Source organism: Mugil cephalus, chromosome 13 (genome assembly GCF_022458985.1).
Source record: "Mugil cephalus isolate CIBA_MC_2020 chromosome 13, CIBA_Mcephalus_1.1, whole genome shotgun sequence".
NCBI lineage: Eukaryota > Metazoa > Chordata > Actinopteri > Mugiliformes > Mugilidae > Mugil > Mugil cephalus.
Genome location: NC_061782.1, coordinates 20,635,954 through 20,660,178, shown reverse-complemented (window position 1 = coordinate 20,660,178; position 24,225 = coordinate 20,635,954). Strand labels below are relative to the sequence as shown.

General features: G+C 42.1%; 1 protein-coding gene across 10 annotated transcripts in view; it reads right to left on the bottom strand.

The window, feature by feature from the left end:
* The window catches only part of LOC125018668 (mitogen-activated protein kinase kinase kinase kinase 3-like), a 42,542-nt gene that overhangs the window by 7,883 nt on the left and 10,434 nt on the right, over positions 1–24,225 (bottom strand). For 2 of the 10 annotated variants that reach the window (XM_047602718.1, XM_047602720.1), the window contains exons 2-27: positions 20,898–20,955; positions 20,214–20,304; positions 19,962–20,026; positions 19,772–19,827; positions 18,471–18,518; positions 17,851–17,893; positions 17,611–17,683; positions 17,149–17,280; positions 16,689–16,751; positions 16,456–16,537; positions 16,071–16,187; positions 13,433–13,511; positions 13,231–13,289; positions 10,106–10,168; positions 8,227–8,279; positions 7,926–7,964; positions 5,921–5,995; positions 3,649–3,700; positions 3,175–3,559; positions 1,902–2,008; positions 1,703–1,744; positions 1,093–1,177; positions 913–992; positions 658–718; positions 435–552; positions 128–186 (exon numbers count right to left, since the gene is read on the bottom strand). In XM_047602718.1, the coding sequence (XP_047458674.1) occupies positions 128–186; positions 435–552; positions 658–718; positions 913–992; positions 1,093–1,177; positions 1,703–1,744; positions 1,902–2,008; positions 3,175–3,559; positions 3,649–3,700; positions 5,921–5,995; positions 7,926–7,964; positions 8,227–8,279; positions 10,106–10,168; positions 13,231–13,289; positions 13,433–13,511; positions 16,071–16,187; positions 16,456–16,537; positions 16,689–16,751; positions 17,149–17,280; positions 17,611–17,683; positions 17,851–17,893; positions 18,471–18,518; positions 19,772–19,827; positions 19,962–20,026; positions 20,214–20,304; positions 20,898–20,955 (2,185 nt within the window). The remainder of the gene's footprint in view (positions 1–127; positions 187–434; positions 553–657; positions 719–912; positions 993–1,092; positions 1,178–1,702; positions 1,745–1,901; positions 2,009–3,174; positions 3,560–3,648; positions 3,701–5,920; positions 5,996–7,925; positions 7,965–8,226; positions 8,280–10,105; positions 10,169–13,230; positions 13,290–13,432; positions 13,512–16,070; positions 16,188–16,455; positions 16,538–16,688; positions 16,752–17,148; positions 17,281–17,610; positions 17,684–17,850; positions 17,894–18,470; positions 18,519–19,771; positions 19,828–19,961; positions 20,027–20,213; positions 20,305–20,897; positions 20,956–24,225) is intronic. The other 8 variants (XM_047602725.1, XM_047602727.1, XM_047602719.1 and 5 more) reach the window with 7 other exon arrangements.

The following is a 24,225-nucleotide window of genomic DNA, read 5'->3' as shown; positions in this document are numbered from 1 at the left end:
CTATGTAGCTTACAGTAACAGGAACGATCTCAGTAAGGTCCGATAAAGTCAGGCGAAAACATGAAGTATTGCATAATCAAGAAATGAGTAGTCATGGAAATAGGACGTCATCTTTGACAAAACTCACCTACGCAGCACTTTTGGCACCCTTTAGTGTCTGGAATTTTATTGGACACAGCAAACTTCCTGTAAACAGACAAAAACGAAAACATGTCACTTAAAAAGGCTTTCTGTGTTGAGGCTGGTGTACACAGATGATTCAGACATAGATAAAGACTGTTTTCCTTTTCAGTGGTAAGTTATTTAATTCTCAGCGACTTAACAGAGTTGAGTAAATGATTAGAGGATCTTTGAAACTCTACCGATTTTTAAAGTACCTTTAATAAAAGGAATTAAGAGTTGGTAAATAATTGACAGCATTGACTTCCTGTTACCTGGGAATCATTTTATCAGGCAGCTTGTGTGTGGGAATGGCTACTGGTAACTTCTGTAACTGTCGGGCCTGTTCAAACAGACCACTCAGACTGTGTGAGTACAGCTGAGAGGCTTTTCCTGAATGGAGCAAAAGAGGACACACACAAAAAAAAACAGTTGATGTAAAGAACAATATTCATTCAAGATACAAGATGTTGTGAGTAAAGAAGTGTTCAAACTCACCAGATATGGAAAGAAGACAGCTGTTCATGACATACAGCCAGGTACACCGGCGAGGGAAGAGCTGCAGAGAGACAGGAAGTAAAGAGAGAATACGTTTGATTCAACACAACTACTAGCAATTATTTCTTTCACTACCACTTTCCCCAAAACAATTTTCTATTTACTGACAGAGCCTAAAATAAATAACCACCACAGGACACATGTAACAGTGTTAAGTATTTTTATACAGTATACTTCTATGATCTCCGGTCTCACCTGTTCCATCGTGGTCTCATGCAGCTCGTTGAGATTTAATGTGTAGATTCCCTCTTCTGCACCGAATATCAAATACTGGTCTGAAACACACAAACATTTTGCACACTGTTAAAGGACCGGCTCACGCTGAATAACTCTGGAGCGTAAGAGTTGATGTTCATTGCTTTTCTTATTGGTCACCTCTGGTGTCGGGGTTGATCCAGGAAGTGGCACAGTGGATCTTCAGAGGACAGCCGTTGAACACCTTGGAGAAACACGCACCCATCTGTGAAGGGGAGGAAAGAAAAAATTATACGACATGAAGATTTAAGCCATTAAAAAATGCTTTAAATAACTATCAAAGCCCAAAGTAAACTGAAAGCTGTTCTTGAAACATATGGGGTACAGATCGTTTTCCTTCCAATGCAGACTGTTTGTTATTATTATTTCCTGGACTCAACAGACTGAACCTTTGGAAATGTAGCAAGACTGTTTATGTCTCAGTTTTATTGTTTGTGTGTGGAGTGCTATGAGGCTTAATAGAGGAGTTCTTCCAATCTTGTAATTGTTTGTTTTAGACTGATAGAAACATAAAACTAAAATGAATTAATAAGTTGACTCAGCTTTTGCTGCTTTTGGAGAATAAAGAACTCCAAACTCATGATTGTTTACTTTAGAGGACACAGCTACAATTTAAAGATCTTTTCCTTCTAAATAGCTTCTGTGTTTGGGACTCAACATTACTCAGATTAACCCAACTCTCTATTTTTTTAATGAGTAAAACAAGGACTTTGTAAAACAAGATACTTACATGCACTTTAGGTGTTGGTGGGAGTCCATTACTAATGGGCTTCTAGGGCAAAAACACGCACACATTAAAAATACATATTATAAAGACAAAAGAAAGTGATGCAATTGGACATGCAAAGAACAATGAATCTGTAGCTAAACAATGACATATGTTGTAGTTTTTGGACGGCCACATTTCCCTCCTTTTACTGTCTGCTTACCGGAACGTCCTTCTTATCTTTCCGTATGGGGACACTAGGGGGCATGGTGGACTGCCTCTCCGCCCCGGTGTCTCTCTCACCATTGTGTGGCGAGTTCAGCCCATTACCTACAATGACACAGACACAACTCAGTGTGTTTGAGTGGCAAAGAAACCCAGAGTGAGAGGGTTGGCTTCTACAGCAGCGTCTCTGAGGAAGTAGGTGAATGAATGTAAACACTCTTCACTCTAGAATACACTGTGAGCACAACCCACTCACACTGTTGATTTTAATGAGAACAATCGAATCCGCAGCACTGAAGACAAGGAGAAGAGTTACAGCAAAACAATAACAACAAACTACTGGGAGCAAAGAGGGAGGGAAGGAGGGAGGAAGCCGGCTAGAAGGAAGAATACAGAGGATCAAATAAAGTCAGCTATGACTGGCTAGTTTCTCCTTTACCACTTCACTAGCACATAACTAGATGATCTGCTCTGTTCTGTGGGTAATTTCCGGACAAGATGGGGAGAACGAGGACGGCTACATTTACAGTTTGCCTTTAATAATCACCTCAGTCATGTAACCACCGCATTTAGACTGAGAGAGGTGGTGTTAACCTTTGATAATGTCGTTCAGTGTGAAAAATTAGCAACTAATAACCTTGCTATTAGTTTGATTTGATTGTTTCTCTCTGGTTGGAATAAATAAAGCTTTAAATAAAGTTTTATTTCCTGCAGATTCAATGTTCCATAGCGAGCAGAGCAGCTCCGAGCTTCTCATAGTTCTACCCTGAGCTATATTTTGAGAAATGCATAAACATATTTACTATCAGACTATATGATTTAGTAACACGACCAAGAGGGAACCTTCAATCAGAATGGTTTTCCGTTTTACGATTTAGTTAGATTCTGTAATTAAACAGAATAGGACATTTGAAGCATTTGAAGCTTAAATTAATTTAAGCTTCGGCAGCATCAGCCAGGACAATGTTTTCTCCTCTTCCTTCCTCCTCCCTGGAAGCGAGGGGGAGTGGTAGCAGCTTTTGATTGATTGGATTAAACAACCAATCAGATTTCACATAAATGACTTTAGAGACAAACAGTCATATTAAGAGGGGGGCTGATGGAAAGAAGGAGTTACAAACAAAACATTAAAAAGCATTATTGTTAATGGATTCATGAGACAAATAAATCAATTAAAACTACAAAGATTGAGTAATGGGAGACCACACAACCGATCGAAAGGGGCGACAGGATCTGCGGACGCTACCCATCTACCAATCAGCTGCTCTTACTCTCTTCCTTTTCCTCCTCTTTTTCCTGCTCCTCTTTCACCTCCTTCAGCACCTCCCACGCCTCCTCCAGCTCCTCCTCTGTGTGAGGCGTGTGGAGCCACTCCCAGAAATGCCTAAAGCTCCCATCATCCTCTGGGGCAGAGTTTTCGACGTCTTTGCACTTCGGGCTCTCGTTACCTAGGCTACTTCGGCGGTGGGGCGGCAGCTTCGGGGGCGGGGGCCGCGGGGGGACATTGGAGGCGGGCTTGGCGGGGCTCGGTGTCTCTGGCACCGGACAGCGCTTGATGGTCCCTCCCCCTCCGCCGTCATCCTCGCTGTGGGATTGGCTATCGTCGTGTTTTTGCGCTTGCTGAGGCGGATGTTGAGGCGTGCTGAGAGACTTGGGCTGGAGGTAAACACAGATCCGTTTATTTTCCCTAATCCAGACAGTAAAAATCCTTCGAAATGAAAACGTTGACTGTGGCTGATAAATACCTTAGGAGGAAGAGGAGGCGGGACCTTTGGCCTCATGATAGTGCTTGATTTACTGAAGAATGTAAAGAAGAAAGATTTGAGATAAGACGATCAAAAAAGGACAAACAACTGCTGTTTACTACAAACTTATACATATATATATATCAGCATGTTAGCAGTGAGGCTGTGGTTTAACATGTCACACGCTCATTATTGCTTAGATTATAAAAGACTTCTAAAAGTCAGTTAAAAGACTTACTTATGCCAACATAGTCTAATGTTATTGCATTATTATTGCAGTATTTTAAGGAGCAACTGGCTGTTAAACAGGCTGAAATGACAGGTATAACCATAGCCTGACACTATCTGACACTGAGACAGACATACGATAACTATCTTAGAGGGTTAGCAGTAAATGGAACTAAAAAGTTTCATTTACTACTAACCCTAACCCTAAAAAGATTGGAATAGGTAAAGAAAAAAAACTATAGATGAGAAATGTGTAAAGCCTCCGAGAACAGTAGCACTGACATTGAAAATGATGATGCAATTGAGCCAATGTCACCTGTACTGAGTTTTGTATCTTGGTCAAAATATATTAAAAGTCCCAATACGGAAAATTCAACATTACCCCTAAAAGGACTTTAGTTTAATTTTTGTCCTCATTTCAATCCAGGGCTCCCCACATTAAGAACTTCTTAATGACCAGCACTACATTCGGAGAGACTTTATCCATGACGGTTTATGTATTTCATAGTTACAAAGCCATTTGTTAATGAATGACAGACAAAAAATAAACAATCACAGCACACCAATATGGGCAGGGGTTTGGAGCAAATTACAGCGAAAACACCAAACTAAAGTCCCCCTGGGAGAAGCTTAAAATGTGAAGTTTATCAGTAAAAACTAATCGTCAAATGAAACAGTTTATGTATTGATTTAAGGATTCATATAAGGCGGTAAAGAAGAACAATTGCAGTTGGCAAAAAGAAAGATCTAAAAGGAAAGCAGGGTGATTTGTAACAAAGTACTCTCTTTAGATTTAAAAAACAGAAAAGAAACCTGCCCATGAACTTTGTTTTTGGTGAGCTTCAGGGGGACTTAGCAGCTCAATGTTGTGTTTTGACGCGATTAGCTTTTTTTGCCTCTATAATCTAAATGTTTACGTCTACGAAAAGAAGCAGAAAAGAAACATGTGTGTGACTATTTTTAGGCTCAATATTGGTTGGGGATTTATCAGAAGGAAAGGGGAGAAAATGTTTGTATGAAGTATTATGAGGTCACTTAGCAACTGCAAGTAGTTAGCTAGCAGTTAGCGATTTCTCAAAGCTAAATGTTTGTGCGTCGAGTCTGGACACAATTCCTCCTTTTCCACAGTTGAAAACAGTTTGAAAACATTTTCAGGTGTTACTCAGCATTTACAGGCGTCGTTAACAAAGTTAGCTATATTGGTTTATTGAGCGTGTTAATAGGAAGGAATTCGAGCTCTTTATGTTTCTGCTATCACTGCACTGTGTGTTCTGGATGCGCCTATGTGCAAAAATCCTAAAATAAAACGCAACAAAAGGCCTCTCTGACTGCGGTGGAAAATATCTGTCTAGAAAGAAGTCTCTGGCCCACCACAGACGTTTGGCTTTTACACAATGGGGGAAGAGGTTGGACGCCAGATCAACAGTTTTATAGAGGCAGGAGAAGACAGACGGCAGCGTGACTGCACACACACAAACACACACAGCAAGGAGGCAAACAGATGGCGATGCAAGTGGAGAACAAAACAAGAAGACGCCAAATAAGACGGCAAGGTCATGAGGCTCGGTTATCTAAGGAAAGGGGCTGAACTCGGGCCTCGTGTTGCACGGAACAAAAATAGATCGGGTTAATCCATTTCATATCTCTTGAGGTAGAAATATGTGGAGAAAACGACAGAGGACAGAGAACGCCGAAACAGTAACGACAGATTCTTGGTGAGTGTTTAGGGTAACTGTTAGCAGCTTTAAAGCTTCACACCGAAACAGCAGCACCAGCATGGAGGACACACAGGCGGTGAACACACACAAACAAGAGTGGCACGTGTGGCGTGATGGTGGTGTGTGCTGCGTAGAGATGCGTGGATGAAACTGTGGCAAAGACAGGAAGCCTTCCTCCTCATCTTCCTCCTCATCCACATCCTCGAGGATGAGGATGAGGAGCCCGTCCCTCCCTCAAGGGGGAGGGGCGGGCGGGGGAAAGTAAAGAGAGATGGTGGAGACGAGGAGGGAGAGGCTTCCAGCTCTTAGACTGAAAGGGAACTTACTGAGTGTGAGTTTCATCATCATCTGCACCATCATCATCCTCATCCTCATCATCCCCTAAGTGTGCCACATGGCCCCTGGGAGAGGACGTGAAGACAGGAGGGGAGTGGGAAAGACAGGAAGGAGTAGGAAGTAGAAATTGTAGTGATAGGGAGGGCAAGAGTGGGAGAGATGAAAGGAGAAAGGGAGCAAGCATAGGAGATAGGAGATGACAACAGGAGGAGGAGGATGGAGGTAGAAGGGAAAGGGGAGGGAGAACTGAGTGACGCTTGGTTCACAAGCTTTTTCTAACTCTAGAGCACTGGGCACATCTGAAAGGACTCAACAGATTTAAATATAAAAGGGGAACCCTGCCTTTTCAAAATCGATAAACCAAGGTTCAGTGAAATTCAGCCATAACATCCTGCTGGTTACTCCCACAAATGGACAATTACAGCTTCAACTGTCTCAACCTATTCAGTCCTCACAAAGCTAATCGCAACTCAGCAGAAACCCTGATATAAGCCTAGGTAAATCACACGAAATCTAAATTAATTCACACACCGTAAATTCTCAAATATTGGCCGAAGCCTTTCTTTATCTCCACTGCAGAGAACATGTGCTTTATTTGAAAATCATTTATAACACACATTATTACAGATCACTACTGATAAAAATAAAACAGTGAAACACTGGCTTTACTCAAAAGCAGTAGCTTCTACTTTTCTTCTGTATTGGTCTGTGTGAAGCAGCAGTAAACGCCACTAAACATCAACATTACGATTACGGACAAGGACAAGTGCTTTTAAATGATTAGCATTCAACTTATTACTTCTTTGCGGTAGCTAATTTTTGAGAACCAGAAATTATTTAACCACAGTGTATATTTAAGATTTTACAGTAATAACTTTTTTATGCTTTAAGGGACCCTTACATTCATAAAAACATTGATTAAATGCCATACTACCTTCACTTCAACGCCTCACTTCCATAATTTCCTGTCTTTCAATAGCTAAGTCATACAGACAAGCTGAGACAAGGTGGGAAATTGGAAAACGTCAAGATCAGACAGTTAGCTGACAGACCTGGGTCTTAAAGCCCAACTGACAAATTAAAGTAATCTCCTCCTCCATTGGGAAGGTAAGGAGTGTGGTTTACCATTTCCTACTTAGCTGTCACACTTTGATGATTACAACATAGCAACGGCAACCTCACAGGCACATCATTATTATGTGCTATATACAAACTAAGACCAGACTTCTGAACATGTACAAATCTCAGTTTCTTCTCTAGCAGTACCCCCGTTCTCTAAAGTCGACAAAAGGACTGAGCAAAAATAACCACAACATACGAAGAGCGGACTCAAACAGGCTACAACAAAGCTAATATTTAAAATTAGATTGTCTGGGTCTTACATGTAACCTAACAGGCATGGATCTTACACCGTGTGGATTTGCAGGGAATAACTAGCATCTAAAAGGGATATTTACAACACCGTCTTTTGTTTAGAGATGAAAACATTCTCTGTAATCTTCAGAGAATTCAGCGAAACACATTTATGAAATCAGATTGCCTCGTAGAAAATAGCAAAGCACAGAAATAGCAATTATTTTCTTTTGAGCACATAAGAATTTCCCTCTGTAGACGTCCTGGTGTAATTGATATAATGAAACCCCCTGCTTCATTGACTAATAAAAAACAGTTTTGCATGTGTGTGAATGCACACATGAGAATGCGTACGTGTGTGTGTGTGGTTGTGTGTGAGCCATGCTCTGCAGGAAGCCCCTATGAAGCACAGCTTTTTCCTGATGACATCAAAGCGTGAAGCAAGCCGCAGAAGGAAAATAAAACCCAGCAGCATCTAAAATGCCGAGAGCCGCGACAGCCTGAAGTCGTTAGAACGCCGTTAGTTGCGTGTGATTGGCTCGATTAGTCCTGCCGTTAAACAATGATTGGCTGATGAGTGAGCGTGGTTAGAACTCCGGCAGATCACATCACTCAGGATGCAGAAGAAGAGGTCTGACTCACCTCTGCTGAAGCTCCTCCTCCACAGATTTGAGAAGACTCCTGTTTAGTAATCGGATGAAAAAAAAGAAAAAAGAGAAACACATTTTCACTGAGAATGAAACGTTCTTGGTTCTTGCCAGATGAGTGACATTTTCCTGCTTGGATCTGAACGTGAGCTTTCTGTTTACTAAGCAAACTCGTACATAAACACAGAGCTTACATCCTCAAGTGGTGCACTCTGTTTATCCATAAACTCACCCAGTCTTAATGGTTGAAAAAAAAACAAGGAGACATTGAGAGATGAAGGTGTGAAAAGACTTACTTGTTTCCTCCGAGCAAACTTGGAGAATCGTGGCCGTACTCCAACTGCAAATCCTACAAGATAAACAAATGGCATTACTTCTGCGGCATATTTATTAGTGACAGGCTCATTTATAAAAATGGTGGATTTGATTTCCTCATGGACACAAGCTGAGTCGTGCCCTAATGTGGCAATAAACCACATCTGCCAATTGCCAAATTACTCCAGAGGCTGTCACTGCAGTGGCAGTAGTGACAGCAGCAAGCACAAAAAAATAGCAATTTGTACAATTCATAGGCACAGAAATTCACAGATGCACAGAGAGAACGTATGGATACACTGTAGGTGAAGAGACGTGACTCTTGCTGAGTTTACATTGTGGCCTAGTAACAATGCAATGTAAGCCACAAAAGCAATCTGTGTCGTCACAGATCAAGAACAGGTTTAGCCTGTAAGGTTAGCCAAAAGGAAACTGGCAATAGGGGCAATAGGGTATCTAAAATCATTTAAAAAGATCCAAGTTATTGCAAAAGTATGAAATAAAAGTTAGTTAGACGAGTGGTTACCAATCTTTTGGATTTATGACATCTTAAATAAGGCAACTTTGACTTAGATCTGTCCTGTTATGGCCCCTTTGTGGGGACCAAAGAGTTTAGTTTCCTTATGACACAGTTTCCTTTTAGGTTGAAGAGGTGAAATTATGCCGTATTTCATAAGACAAAAGCAAAAATTAAAAGCCAGAAAAGAGTAACATGCCGACTGAAATCGCAATCCAATTGGGGAACGTGCCAGATCAGATCTTGTTTATCTTTTATTTCAAACAATCACTGTACTAATGTGAAGTACTATACAGGCATAAACTACTGCAGACACTGGGCTAGTTAGCCAGATGGGCTAACATCAATCATCGTGTGCACTGGACACATACTGACTGATTTTTAGTGTAGTTTAAGTTCCTCCAACAGGTTTTGAATCAAACAGCACAATTCAGACCAATACAAATCAAACCAGGATTGTCATCTGTTACAAAAACCACAATGTGAACGCAGCATAGTGTCACTGAAACAGTTCTGGAAGAAAGCCATAAAGTAACAAGCGTGCAAAAGGGAAAAACAGATGCTGAAAATGAACAGAACAACACACACACAGATGCTGACAAGTGGAAAAAAAAAACAGTCTCATTGCTCTGATCAGCTAGAGCTTGTTAGAGAGCAAGACACATGCATTCTGAAGAGAACGTTGGAAACATGTCAAACAAGTACCACACACGATACAGACGACGTTAAAAGTTTTAGTGTGTGTGTGTTCATAAATTTGCATTAAGTACTATTGTCTTAAATCTATGAAAGTATCCATGACTAATGTCCCGGCCCGCCACCTTTTTAGGCTGCAGCTTCATACCTGAATCTGACCCTGCCCTGTGTGTATGTTTCTGTGTGTGAATGTGTGTTGTGTGCGTGCCTGAAAACAACAACGACGACGATGACACCACCACTAACGACTCTCATCACCGTGATAACTACAACACCAGTTAGTGAGGCAAAAGCCAAAGCTGGAAAAAGAAGAACAAATTGAACAGGAACAGATGGATGGACCAGAATAGATGAACCAACACTGTGACAATGAACAAAGACACATGTTGGACATCGAGCAGCCAAAAGAATCAGCTCTCTGAAAAACAGAACGGATGACAGAGACAGCAGGGGCTCAGAAAGCAAGGACTCGTCCTCAAGAAACGGATGAACAACGAGCAACATGGAGTAAAAGCAAAAGAAGGCACGAGGTTAGAAAGGAAGACAGGCGGAAAATAATAAGGCCTATATTGGTGGGCAGAGAAGGGGGAGGGAGAGAGAGAGCGATAGAGAGAGAGAGAAAGAGAGAGAGTCAGAAGGAGTACTACCAGATTAGATCTCGCGGTATAGTAGAGCTCCTCAACACAGTCCAGATAGGGCTCAGATTCACACTGGTCAGCAAGACAGAGCGAGAGAGACCTCAGTTAATACATTAACCTGGACTGATGGAGGGAACAGGGGCGGACGAGGATGTGAGAGAGGGGGGATGATGGGTGAAAAATGGATTAAAGCCAAAATAGGCTCAGAAGTCCGTGGATCAGCAGGACAGAGGCCAAGGGTACGGGGATGTTACATATCAAGAGTGGGGGGAGGGGGAGGGAGGGGTGATGGGGATAAACTGGTGTAGATGAGGGTTAAAAATCAGCAAAACTGAAGAAAAGAGACACTGATAAAATTCATTAAAATATCATATATGTGATCTTAAAAAATGCAAAATGAATAGTGATACCTTTGCATAGCTTCCTTCAGTTTGATGTAACAGTTTCTTTGGAATATAACCACTTTAACTTAATGAGGGTGACACGTATCACACTGGAGGTTAAATACAGTGGGGGAAATAAGTATTTGATCCCCTGCTGAATTTGTAAGTTTGCCCACTTCCATAGAAATGATCAGACTCTGGTTTTTATGGTTGTTTACTGGTTATGGGTATAGACAGAATATCAGTCAAAAATGCATAAAAAACACACAATCTAAAAGTTATAAATTGTTATGTATTTTATTAAGGGAAATAAGTATTTGATCCCCAACAATTCACTTAGAATTCAGGCTCCTACAGATTGGCTGGTGCGCATGCGGCACACAGCGGTGCTCAGTCAACTAATTACCAATACTCCTGATCTTAACTCGTCATGTATATAAAGCACACCTGCTCTAAGAATCAGTTTCTTACATTCCAACTTCTACAGCACCATGGGCAAGACCAAAGAGCTGTCAAAAGATGTCAGGGACAAGATTGTAGACCTGCACAAGGCTGGTATAGGTTACAAAACCATCAGCAAAAGGCTTGGTGAGAAGGTGACAACTATTGGTGCCATTATTCGCAAGTGGAAGACCCATAAAAGGACCATCAACTGTCCTCGGTCTGGAGCTCCCCGCAAAATCTCGCCTCATGGAGTGAGGATGATGATGAGAAAGGTGAGGGAGCAGCCTAAAACAACACGGCAGGAGCTTGTTAATGATCTGGAAGCAGTTGGGACCTCCGTCACCAAGAAAACAGTTGGCAACACACTGCGCCGTTATGGATTGAACTCTTGCAGTGCCCGCAAGGTCCCCCTGCTCAAGAAGGCACATGTACAGGCCCGCCTTAAGTTTGCCAGTGAACATCTAAATGACTCAGAGAAGGCTTGGGAGAAAGTGCTGTGGTCTGACGAAACCAAAGTTGAGCTATTTGGCATTAACTCGACCCGCCGTGTTTGGAGGATGAAAAAACGTGAGTATGACCCAAAGAACACCATACCCACGGTTAAGCATGGAGGTGGAAACATCATGTTTTGGGGCTGTTTTTCAGCAAAGGGTACAGGGCAACTTCACCGCATTATGGGGCCAATGAATGCAGCCATGTACTGTAACATCTTGGACAAAAACCTTCTTTCCTCAGCAAGAACACTGAAGATGCCTCGTGGGTGGGTTTTCCAACATGACAATGACCCAAAACATACTGCCAGGACAACAAAGGAGTGGCTCAAGAAGAAGCATATTAAGGTCATGGAGTGGCCTAGTCAGTCTCCAGACCTTAACCCGATCGAAAACCTGTGAGGGAGCTGAAGCTCCGAGTTTCCAAGAGGCAGCCAAGAAACTTGAAGGATTTAGAGACTGTCTGTAAAGATGAATGGGCCAAAATCCCTCCTGCGCTGTGTGCAAACCTGGTGACCAACTACAAGAAACGTCTCATCGCTGTGCTTGCCAACAAAGGTTTCTCTACAAAGTACTGACTTGTGTTGTGCTTGGGGATCAAATACTTATTTCCCTTAATAAAATACATAACAATTTATAACTTTTAGATTGTGTGTTTTTTATGCATTTTCGATTGATATTCTGTCTATACCCATAACCAGTAAACAACCATAAAAACCAGAGTCTGATCATTTCTATGGAAGTGGGCAAACTTACAAATTCAGCAGGGGATCAAATACTTATTTCCCCCACTGTATACCAAAGTCACTGCACCATCTGTCTACTAGATTGAAGAGGCTACAATATGCTACTGCTAACAATAGCTGGCTACATAAATAGCATTATTAATAATTTAATACAATATGAATGTGGTAATGGTTTATTGATTTTAAAAGGTTACAAATAGCATCATAGTCCAGAGTGAATAAATCATGGAGAACCAACACCAACACTATCAACAAGACAAAAAGAACCCGTGGAGAGGGTAGAAGAGACGACCGCTGATCAAACGAGTGGAGACAGAAATTGAGGGAGAGAAAAGAACAAGGTTTGATCTGATTTTAGCTGAATTTTCCCTTTTTAGTCGACGCCCCCAAAGAAGGGAAATATGAAAGGGAACAGTGGGGAAAGTAAAGATGAGGGACGGAAAAAAAAGAGTGTAGGGCTCAAAACATGCCATGACTGAACCCTGCACCATCACAGTTTATCTCCTACAGCGACCACATCGTCTCAACGCTCTGAAAGTGTCTGGAAATAGCACAGTCAGCTTCGGTATCTAGAAAACAAGACACGCGATCTGAAGATAGTAATGAGCTTTGGTACAGTGTTCCTCTGCTGTTCGGTGAGGCCTAGGTCGAGGTGTTAGCAGGCTAATGAACTCAGCTCAGACCTTCTGTAGAGCTACACTCTCCAGCATTTACAATGGGAAATGTAGCACTCCAGGTTGGGTGGGATATATAATCCCACCAGCGTGCGCTGGGTCTGAGCCAGAATCTCCCACATTAAAATATTCTTACTGTTCGTCATCACTGTTTTCTTAGTCACTTTGTAAAAAAACTACAAAAAAAAAATACTCGGCAATATTCTATTCTTTCAGCAACCAAACTGAACTGTAGATGGGCTGTGTGTTCGGTTCGACGCAGGCTGACAACGAGGTGAATTGTTGGGGGTGCTTCCTGTGATTGGGTGAGGATCAGCCATGCCGGTACTCGTGAAGTGACAACAAAACAAACCTCACTCACACACATGCAAGCACATGCCACACAAAGTAACTCACCGGTTCATGATGAGGCTCTGTCTCCTTTCTAAACGGAGGATCAAACTTCACCTGACCAACTGGGGGGGGGGCAGAGTTAGGAGACAGGGAGAGGAAGAAAAGGGACTAAATGAAGCGGGCACATAGATGTGTACAGGGCGACATGACTGAACTCAGAAGTGGGAAATCTATTTGTTGGTGTGGACTTTGCGCAGGGACTCACAGTTGATCTCAGACAGCGTCTTTCCTTCTCTGGTGCTCCTGCTGGTGGAACGGATGCGATGAGGAACTGAGACCGGAGACTACCGGGAAAGACAAAGAGACACACACATCAGAGAGGGTTACAATAGGCTTAAAAAAAAAAAAAATAAAAAAAATAATAATCCTTCTGCTATTTCCTGTGGGTGGGATTCGATGACACAGCAACACACTGCAACAAAACATAGCAACACAGTCAAAGGAAAACACAAACCATACCGTGCAGCGACATCAATAATTCACCCTCCATCTATGAAAAATCCTCTTTACACTGGTGTATAGATCACAGGAGGATATTCTTGGACTAACACAGGCTCCATTAAACGCTGGTTGTTCATTCCCCTGTGTAATAATGACTTTTTGATTAACGTCTGTATAGTCTGTCAGTCCCAAATCAAACAACAGATGCTGTACTTCCAAATAAGTAACCCTCTCCTTGAGTTCATGTCTTAAGCATTCAACCTTAAGATATAAACTCATCCACACACACACAGCAACCTTAAATCATGCTCGTACAGGAGAACACAAACCACCTCTATAAAAATGCCTCTATCAAAGCCAAATCTGAAGCCACGGCCACTAATAAACTTGTCAATTTAAAACCGCTTCAGTATAAACTGCACTCCCATAAAACACAGCCCGTGGTTAGTAGCTGTAGGTAGATGAAGATGGCTTCCATGGCTGCACTATTTGAGAACTCGGCAACCTCTTCCCCCGTTAGCTGCATTTTCCAAACCACCAAACAGAGAGATGAAGTTTTGATCTCTTGAGCAGATCTGGGTCAAGAAAAATCTATAAAGTAGTTTGAACTGCTTGGACGCGTTTCATTGATTTTCTTAAGATTTATTTGGAACTTTCAAACTGAGGTTGGGGCTTATTCAAATAGAAATGCTACGTTCCCACAGTTTGCTCACAAACAAAGTTAAACGGACCTGAATGTGGTTTAGCGCCAGTATTTCGGGCAGGTAATGTCATAATGTGATGCCCGGGCAGCCATCTTTATGAACCCAGATGCTTCTTTGAAATCTCAGCTCCTGCCACAGAACCTGAATGAATCGAGACGTTCCTCAGCAGTGTCTGACTGATCTGCTTTGTTAAAGCCACCACGGCTCCCAAAGAATCTCACCGATGTTGTCATGGAAGCACAAAGAGACGCATATTTAGTTGTTTATGGAGCTGCGTAGAATAAAGTGTGAAAACACTACAAAAACTATATTAAAATCAAAGGCTGTACGCTCTTTTCAAACCACTGTGTTCACACACACAACTTTTAATTAACTTAGCAATAAAATGTTATCACGGTATCTTCCTATGACATTTTTTATTTTTATTTAGCTAATTATGGAAGATCATTAGGGCCTCACATGAGAAAAAAAATGGCGTCACGTGTAGCGTCATTGATAGAGCTAAGGGTGCGATAATTAAAACTTCAGTTTCACCGAAATGAAGTCCTGAAATCTCGGTACCCACCCCTATAAAAAAATAAATAAATAAATAGCGGTGGCCCTATAATACTCTAAGTATAGTTTCACCACATCATCTACCTGCCTGCACGGGATTTTGTAGAAGCAGTTACACGCACAGGTTGTTATAGTCTCAAATGGTCGACTTTTTTCTCACCGTTATATTCCGTCTTTCTTTATTCTCGACATTTTGACTTTTTTCTCGAAGTGCATAAATATACACACAAATATGCACCTCCTCTCATTTTATTCCCCTTATGGGAGCCCTAATACTCTCCATAATCCTTCCATAATTGTTGAGACAAACACAAAGCAGCAATTTTTTTCTGATTTCAACCAATACACTTAAGGAGCAGCTGACTTCTATGTCAACACAAACACTAAGTAAGTGCTCGCTGGCATGAGCTGCTAATTAGGCAGCCTCCGTAGTCATCAATCAACTGCCTGGATCTCACATACCAACGCCAACTTCCATGACAACACCAGGAGACACTGCATTGAATGGAAACCCGCTTTCTATTCATTCACTTCTGTAGTCCTCCTCCTCCTCCTCCTCCTCTTTGTCTGAATGAAACAACTGACAGTATGGTTTGTGTTAGAATGACATCACTGCAGACATTGCAGCCGACACTGGTACCTTCCTACGCGCTGCGAAACGGGGCGCACGTCGAGCACCGGGGCTCACGGGGAGGAAATGACCCCTGTACTTAAACTGAAGGTGAGGTAGAGTATGAGAGGTGGAGACAAGAAGACAGGAGAGAGAAAGGGGGAGGGTGATAGAAAGAGAGGGGGAAAGAAAAGTGCTACGAGGAGGATAAGATGAGGGAGAAATAACCCGAGAAGAGGGGGATAAAAAAAAGAAAGCGAGCGAGAGAAGCAGGAGAGGAAAGAGGGAGACGGGGAAAGACAAAGAGCAGAAAGATGAGTCACGTGTGTCAGGGGAAGAAGGGACTGAGGGTGAGCAGAAAAGGTGAATTACGATGGGTGGAGAGATAGGGTGGAGACAGAAGGAAACAATTTAAGGGGAAAGAAAAGAAGCCAGATGCAGCAAAACATAGTCACTTCTCTGCTGACGTTTGTTTGAAAGCTTGATGCCACTTTTTGTCTCGAAAAGCAAATCCTGAGCAGGTCAAAGGTTACCTCAGGTTCGGGGTCGTCGTCGTCGAAGTCGTTGAAGGTGCTGTGGTCGGGGTTGCTGGCTTTGTCCAGCAGCTCGATCGCCAGCGTTCTGCTGAGAGGCTGGGACACAAAAGGGTGCTGGAAGAGATCAGAGGAGAAGAAATCAGCATCAAGAGGAATTAAATAACTCCAAAAACATTACTGCTTGATTGACTCCAATGGCCATATGGAAGAAGCCAGAGGGTTAGTGTTTGTCTTGGCAAATGAACTACAGTGTTGTGTGGCACCGGCATGAATGGCACATAGTGACTGAGCATGATTACACAGTAACCTGTTAAGTTTATGTGTGCAGAGCCTCACCCAATGTCTGTTTAAAGAATTACAAATATGTTGTTTTATCGCTCACCTGCAGCAGCTTCTCAGCTGTCGGCCTCTTCTTTGGGTTCTTGGTCAGGGCTAGTTTGACAAAATGGTGGAAGTTACTTGTCCTGTTTTTCCAGCGACAGGAAAGGAGACAAAAGAAGCAAGAAAATCGATTAATCTTTCAGCATCACCGATACAATATGGTAATCTCAAAAATAAGGGTGTGGGATTCGCAATAACTGTAAAAAAAAAAACGTGAGCAGGGTGACGTCTTACCACTTCACTTTATCTTTTAACTTCGGAGGCTGGAAATTACTCTTTGTCATTAAGAACAGAGCCCTGTGGGAAAAAAAAGAGACAAGGTTTCAACTTAAATTCTAAACTAAGTCTAATTCTAATGACAAGTTCAACAAATAATCTGCAGTTTACACAATAAAAACACTGAAATAAATGTTCTTTTTTCGGAATATTTAAAAACTGACCCAGTATTTCTATACTTCTATTTTGACAGATTACATGTAAATTAAATTAAACTAATTCCATAGGAAAGTCTATCAAATGTCTAAATGTATCAATTTTGTTTTGGACAAGCATGCACACATACAAGGATTTGGTTTTCTTCATTTGATCCATTCTGACACAGCAAACTCTGATAAAGTGTCTGCCTTCCTGTCACGTCCCATCCCAATTGTGACCTCTCATAAAAACCTTCCCACACACTCAGACCGTACTCTACCTCATTGGGTGCAGGTCAAACATGGGCGGCTGGAGTTCAGCCAGCTCTATTGCAGTGATGCCCACAGCCCAGATATCACACAGCTGGTTGTAACCTCCTTTCCTCTCCACTGCTGCTACCTCAGGAGCCATCCTATAAAGAGAAAAAGTAGGAAAGGAGACAGAAAGAGGCCATAAAACAACAAAAGGAAAAACAGCCCGTAGTAAAATGTGCGCACAGCTGTACAGTCTACTAAATTAAATTAATTAAACAGGTGCACAAAATAATTTAGATTTCCTATGGTACTTCCCAGCATCTGCCTAAAAGTTTCCCAATATGGCCCTGATATGACTTCTCCGTGACCCACATATAAACTGCTGATGAAGCATGACCGTTAACATCACTTAGACTTTTTGTTTATACCTCTGCTCTACCTGCATGCACGTCCATATGCTGTGCGAGGGGAGAACAAACCTAACTCACCAGTAAGGCGTTCCAATGAATGACTTCCTCTTGGCTAGAGTGGCTGTGATCTGGGCCGATACGCCAAAGTCAGCTAAGAGGATAAAAAAAGAAAGCAGAGGGGAAAGGGAGGATATGGGAATGAGGGGATCGAAATGATTTTGTGAAGGGCGAAAAGGAAACCGAGTCAGAAAACGAGGACACTCAGAGGCAGTCTGTTGAAGCAGGAGGTAATTGCAGAGGCTTGCGTGTTCCTCTCACCTAGTTTAACGTAGCCGTTGTCTGTCAGGAGGATGTTGGCTCCCTGTCAAAAGACAACACGCCACGTATCAGTACCCAACAAACAGACATGAAACCTGAAGTCAATCCAAATTAACTCGCATTCGGAAAAGCAGGTTTGCGGTAAAGTGGTTTATCCCTAATCAATGAAGCCTGCAGCTTAGGATCAATCGCCGTTTTGCCCGTCACAAAAATCTAAAGCAGAGATTCCACAGGAATTTGAGGGTCAATTTTAATTTTCCCTTATACATTAATGTAACACCAGACTTTTGCTTTATCCACAGGATGCAAATGCATGACCAGGAAGATTCGCTGAATGTCACAAACCACACTTTAACACACTACGCTAATGTTTTCTATTACTGGAGACTATGCAAAAGAAAAAAGAAATGAGCTGAAATGAGCTTGTGTTGAATATTACACTACATTGTTAAAAAAAAAAGAAAGAAAAAAGTGTATTTTGTCCCTATCCATACATGATATAAAACCAACAGAACGTAGCATGCAGCATTACAGCCAAGGCATTAAAGGTACACTGAAAAGGGGTTTCATAATTCATGTTTCCCTGACATGCATATTTTATACAATTTCTCCAAACTCACCTTAATGTCTCTGTGCATTTTGCCTTTATTGTGTAGGTAGTATAAACCCTGTAAAGAGAATCACACGGCAAATTATCTTATTGGCTATAGCTGCAACTTGCAGTTGAATTTTAAATGAAATGTTCAAGTGATTGGTTCAACTCTACAGACTACCATGGATTATAATGCACTACAGCACAGCACACTATATACTACAATGCAGTGTGTCCTGTAATGTTGGAGCTACTCGAGGGCGTGTTGGTGGCTTTTCACCCAATTCGGTGCTGTTCTGAGAATCAGTGCAGGAAAGAAAATCTAGTGTAAATAACACGGCTGGTTCCAGCGGTACACATAAGGCTGTAATATTACATCTTTATCTAATCTTAACATTCAAATATTATATTATATTAAAAACTATTATAATTAAAACTAATAACACAATCACCTGGAATGAATGCATTATAGACCCACTGATCAGTATGATTCAGAAGAGGCCAGCTCCCTATGACGTACGTCTTCCAAGCTTCCTAGCCTCTCAGCTAACAGCACCTCGTCTGGGTTCCCCTTTTAAGTAACAAATATAGACTACTGCCTCCTGCTGGTAAGGAGAATTATTTCCTGTAACGCAGGAGGAACGCTGATGGCTGCAGTCCTCACCATGTGCTCAAATGCAACTTTATCACAGCCAGCCTGGAAGCCAAATATTGTGTGGCAGAAAGTGGGTCTGGAACCACTCCGTTGGGAACACATTACGTTCTTGCAAAGATCAAAGTGGGGCCAATTAAATTGTTTGGATGGGCTTTATCTGGTGATGAGCTGAAGAGTAGTCATCCACATCATCTAAGCCCAGAGGAGTTGAATTTGTTTACAACAAAATGGCTCTAACTGGTTGTAGGACTATCCAGCTCCATGCAGTGGTTTTTTATTCTCTATTTTATTCTCTGTATCAGCTTTAAACATGCTCCAAAATGAAATCCAAATCATATGTTACCACTTACTGGACTCACATTGAATCTACCAGGTGAGTCAATTCATTCATCACTGAAGATTCGGAGAATGATTCTATTTTTGTTTCAATTTTTTAATTACTTCTAATTTGCTTTTCAAACTGTATTGACTATAAATGCATATATAACAATGTGCTTTGATATTCAGGCAACAAAATATCACCATAAAATATCACAAAGCTTTGGAACTAGTGAACAGGTGCAAGCATTCATGATGTTGGTGTCGGTATTTACAGAGCGAGACAATGAAAGAGAAGGTTGCATCTCTCAAACACCCATCTTTTTTTTGTCAGGAATATTGTAAATATACTCTACCTGCAGGGTTTCCCGTGACATGTAGGCTATCTGCGACTCTGACAAAGGCCCAGTTACTGGAGGAATGCAACAAGGAAGAGAGACGGGGACGGATTGTAAAAAAAGGAGAACATTAAAACCCCAGATCAGCTTAGATTAGCAGCGTTTCTGTGTGTGTGTGTGTGTGTGTTTGGGTGCATGTCATTCCTACCATGATAGATATCCTGCAGAGAACCTCCTCCACAGTACTCCATACTGATCCACAACTTATCTCTCCTACACAAACAAAGAGAACTCTGTGTAAGTTATTCCCCTCCACACACCTCCATTTGTCTTTCACTTTCTCACATGTAGCAGCAGCTTATCTTTCGCATTTTCTCTGTCAGAGAAACACTCACTTTAATAACAACCGCAGCCAAATACCGTGCAACAGAAACGCACACACACACACATAAATACTTACCGGAGATAACTGCCAAAATAGGCAACAATGTTGGAGTGTTTACAGTCTTTCATCATTATAATCTCCTGCTGGACGACAGCAAAGTCCTCACCTGCAGCGAACACATGAACAGACACATCATTATTATTATAATTATTATTGTTATTACAGAGATCACTTGGTAATCTTTTCTTGTCATGACGTGCAGACAAATACAAAGCAACAATGGGATTCATCATTTTTTTGTTTGTGTGACCTGTTAACAGCAGCATAATTGAAACAAGGACCACAAACGGACGAGAAGCAGACGAGTGTGTTCAGCTCGACTGCTTCACGAAATCGGACGGCAATTGACGTTGTGATTACACGTTTCTACAATCGTGCTCGACAGGGGACGGAGTTGGGGAATGGAGATATAAACGGACAGAAGGGAAATAACCTGTGAGGAGGAGGAGGTGGAGGAGGACAGAACTGACGGGAGTTAAATAAGCGTTAAGATGTGTAAGAGCAGGACGAGAGGGTAGAGTGTGGGAAATAAACTGATGGAGGGCGAAATCGATGATCTCCAGAGGACCGCAGAGGGAAAACAAAACTGAATGGAGGAGGATGACGGAACGGCCGAGGGAAAAGCTGATGTAGAAATAAAGAGTAAAATATAGAAACAACAAAAGATATAATAATAGAAATGAAGATGAGGTAACTGACCCGGCTCCAGCTTGATGACTTTGATAGCAGCCAGCTCTCCCGTGTTTACATTACGAGCCTGAAAGACAAAAAGAGGGAAAGTGAGTCATCGGAGGGTTTGAAATGCGCAGTGAACATTTAGCAACGCTGTTTATGCAACATCAGTGTAGAACATGACCGGACTTGTGGACTGGTGCTTTGTATTTTCATCCGAATAAAAATCCCAAGACTGCACAAAATGAGATGAGAATCAATTTTTATTCCTATCACTCACTCACACTCACACTATCAATCTCTCAAATAATAACAGTACGAGGCCGGTGTTTGTCAGCGGCGACCTCGCCTCCGAATCAACTAAATCTCCATTTCTTTGAAGCGCGTGATAAAACCCGCCCTGTTCATTCATTTTCGATGTGACCACTGGTGCAGAAAATTCCACCGAGAAAAGCAGAACTTGCCAAATGAGTTTATAAATCTACCTGCACAACACATTCCTGTCTGACTGCTTTCCTTTGGTTTCTGATAAGCCTTCACACTCATGGATCTCTTACTTCAACTGAAGGGGATCATGTTACATCCTCCCGCTCGTACCGCAAGCAACACTTCCCACATCCCCTGCGGTGAAGGTGCCAACTAAACGGCATTTTCCCGCTCCATCAGTTGTTTGCATCCTGCTCAGAAACTCCTAAAACACCAGCATTCCTCCGTAAGTCATTCACAACACGTGCTCAGGTGGGCGGAGTTGGGTGAGGGGTCACGAAGGAACGCACGGACGTCGACGTGAGACCGAGAAAGCTTTTCCAGTGTTCCTGAAAAGCTGGCATTAGTCGAGAAACGGGGTGAATGCTGGATACAGGGGCTGCTTTTCTATAAATAGTGAGCGCTGTTTACATTTACTCAAGCTGCAGCTCTGGTGTGGCAGGAGAGGAATTATATATGAAACGCTCATGAATAAAAGATGGCCTTTCAGAGGAGACATGAATTGCTTGATTCTCTGGGGCCACACTTGTACAAGTGTGACATCGCACAAGTATGTGACAGAGCGAGAGAGAAAGGAACTCAAACTTTCCACTCGAGAGACAAAAAAAAGCATTATCGCCCCAAAAGACGTGCGTCTCTAACGCAGCTTTGCGATTTTATTTAACGCTCCGGTTTCACTATTTCCAGTCTCAACAGAGGAAAGGATGGAAACACCCCCATCTACCCGGACTCTGGCTGCAGGCTCATAAGCATAAACAGAGAGAGCGAGAGAAAAAAAATGACATCTTACATTCCTGTTTGGTCACTGCGCAGGGAAGTGGTCGCATACTGGAGGTTAAACTTTCCGCTTTCAAACTCTTTTCCATTTTTGTATAATCAGAGCAGGTAGGAAAAAGAAATGCAGGAGATTTAAATGCATAAATGAGAACAGGGATTTTTCAATTGGGTTTTCTGTGTCTGGCTATTTTCGTGGAGTTGTAATGCGAAGACCAAACTGCTTACTCAGCATGAGCAGCAACAGCCATCATGGCTTAAGGACAAGGAGAAAAAAACAAAACAAACAAACGGCATCTGAAACTTCACTGGAAGACTTTGGAGCACCGCCTGCACAAGTGCACTGCAGACACTCAGTAGAGACGAGGAGGGACGATAAAAGGAGGGTCACCACGGGAAAAACACGGAATATTAATAAAACAAGAGCAAAATGGGAAAAACTAGTTTCCTCGGCTCAAGAGCAAAGTCAGGTGAAGAAAGGAGGCAGAGGAGGAGAGGCAGAGGCCAGCCCACACCAAAACAAAGCTGTGGAGGGAGAGACAAAGACATGCAAAGAGAAAAGAGAATGGAGAGCAGAGACAGGGTGTCTTCAGTCAGCAGACAGACCAGAGATGACTCATATTGCTCAGTGTTGGTCGCAACAGCACACAGCCGCACTTGATTTGACTGACTGGGTGACTGTAGCGTGCAGTCTGGTGTAAGATAGGGTCTGAAGCTTTGACCGCTGGTCTCAAATCAAAGGTTTCGGGGCAGGGGACGGAAAAGGCTCTCGGCCAATTGCGGGGAACCTGACAGAGCCAGCGTTAATATGCGGCCTTGTGATTGGATCAGCAGCGATAGGGGCAGGTCCTGCTGTGTACAGGAGGCTTAGATTGACAGACCTCGGCGAGTGTGGCGGTTCAGAAAAGTGTGAAGTGAAACGGTGCTCTGTTGAGGCGGCTCCTGTATCACTGAATGAGTGAAGTGCTGACTGAAAGATAATATTTCAGCCTCCATTTATCCCTTTACTAAAATATGCTGGATTCATGTCAATGTGTATTTAAAGAAATTTGTGAGGGGAAAAAAAAATGTGTACACACACACACACACACACACACACACACACACACACACACACACACACACACACACACACACAAAAATGTCTAATCAAGCAAAGATTTTCCACCCTCCTCCAGTACCCCCCTGGTGAGGTTTGGAGAAATTAAAGCACGTGTAATTTTATATGGACAGACTGTCTGAGAATATCAGAAACAACTATAAAAACATATTCAACTTTAATGTTGAATCAAACTCAAATCTGCACCAAACAGTGTAACTCAGAAACCGCTCCAGACCATCAAATCTAATTATGTCTCTTGTGTAACACACGGACAACCTCTTTCAGTGCAACAGTGTAATTGCCACACAACTCAGCAGTGCAATCTGTCACTCCCTGACATTTAAAAGAAATCCATGCGGCGATGGAGCAATGCCTGAACTAAGAATGATCTCACTAATTCCAAGTGAACCACTGAATGTAAAGCATCTGATATCTTAACATGTTCTGGGCGAGAACTCCGAGCCTAATAGATCAAACTGCATTAAATCATCACAGATTCGTCAGGAATGGGCCACATTAATACAGTCTGGGTGCCCGACCAACTGTTTACTTGTTGATGACTAGGCGCTTGGTGGAGGTGGCAAAGAGCAACCGGAAAATGATTAAGGCAAAACTAATAATTCCTGGTATGTGCAGGGAACATGACTTGGGTACACTTTCATACTGTGACTATAAGGAGTGCCAGTTTCAGTACCAAAGCAAAATGTTTTGTAGATCACATTCTAAACTGAATTATGAAAGCCTCCTCAACACAAACAAAAGTACGAGAGCAATATAGCATGTAAATATCAACAAAGGTCCAATCTTAACAGTATGTAATACTATTTAATACTACTTTCCAACAAGAATTCTTGGGGCAAATTACTAATGCAACTCCACTATTATACTATCCCTAGATCTAAGAGCGCCTTTATTATGTATTTATTTACTTTTTATTAATCCCTAGTGTACTGGGCTATGTAAAAGAAGCTAGTCAGAGATGAGTGTCAAAAC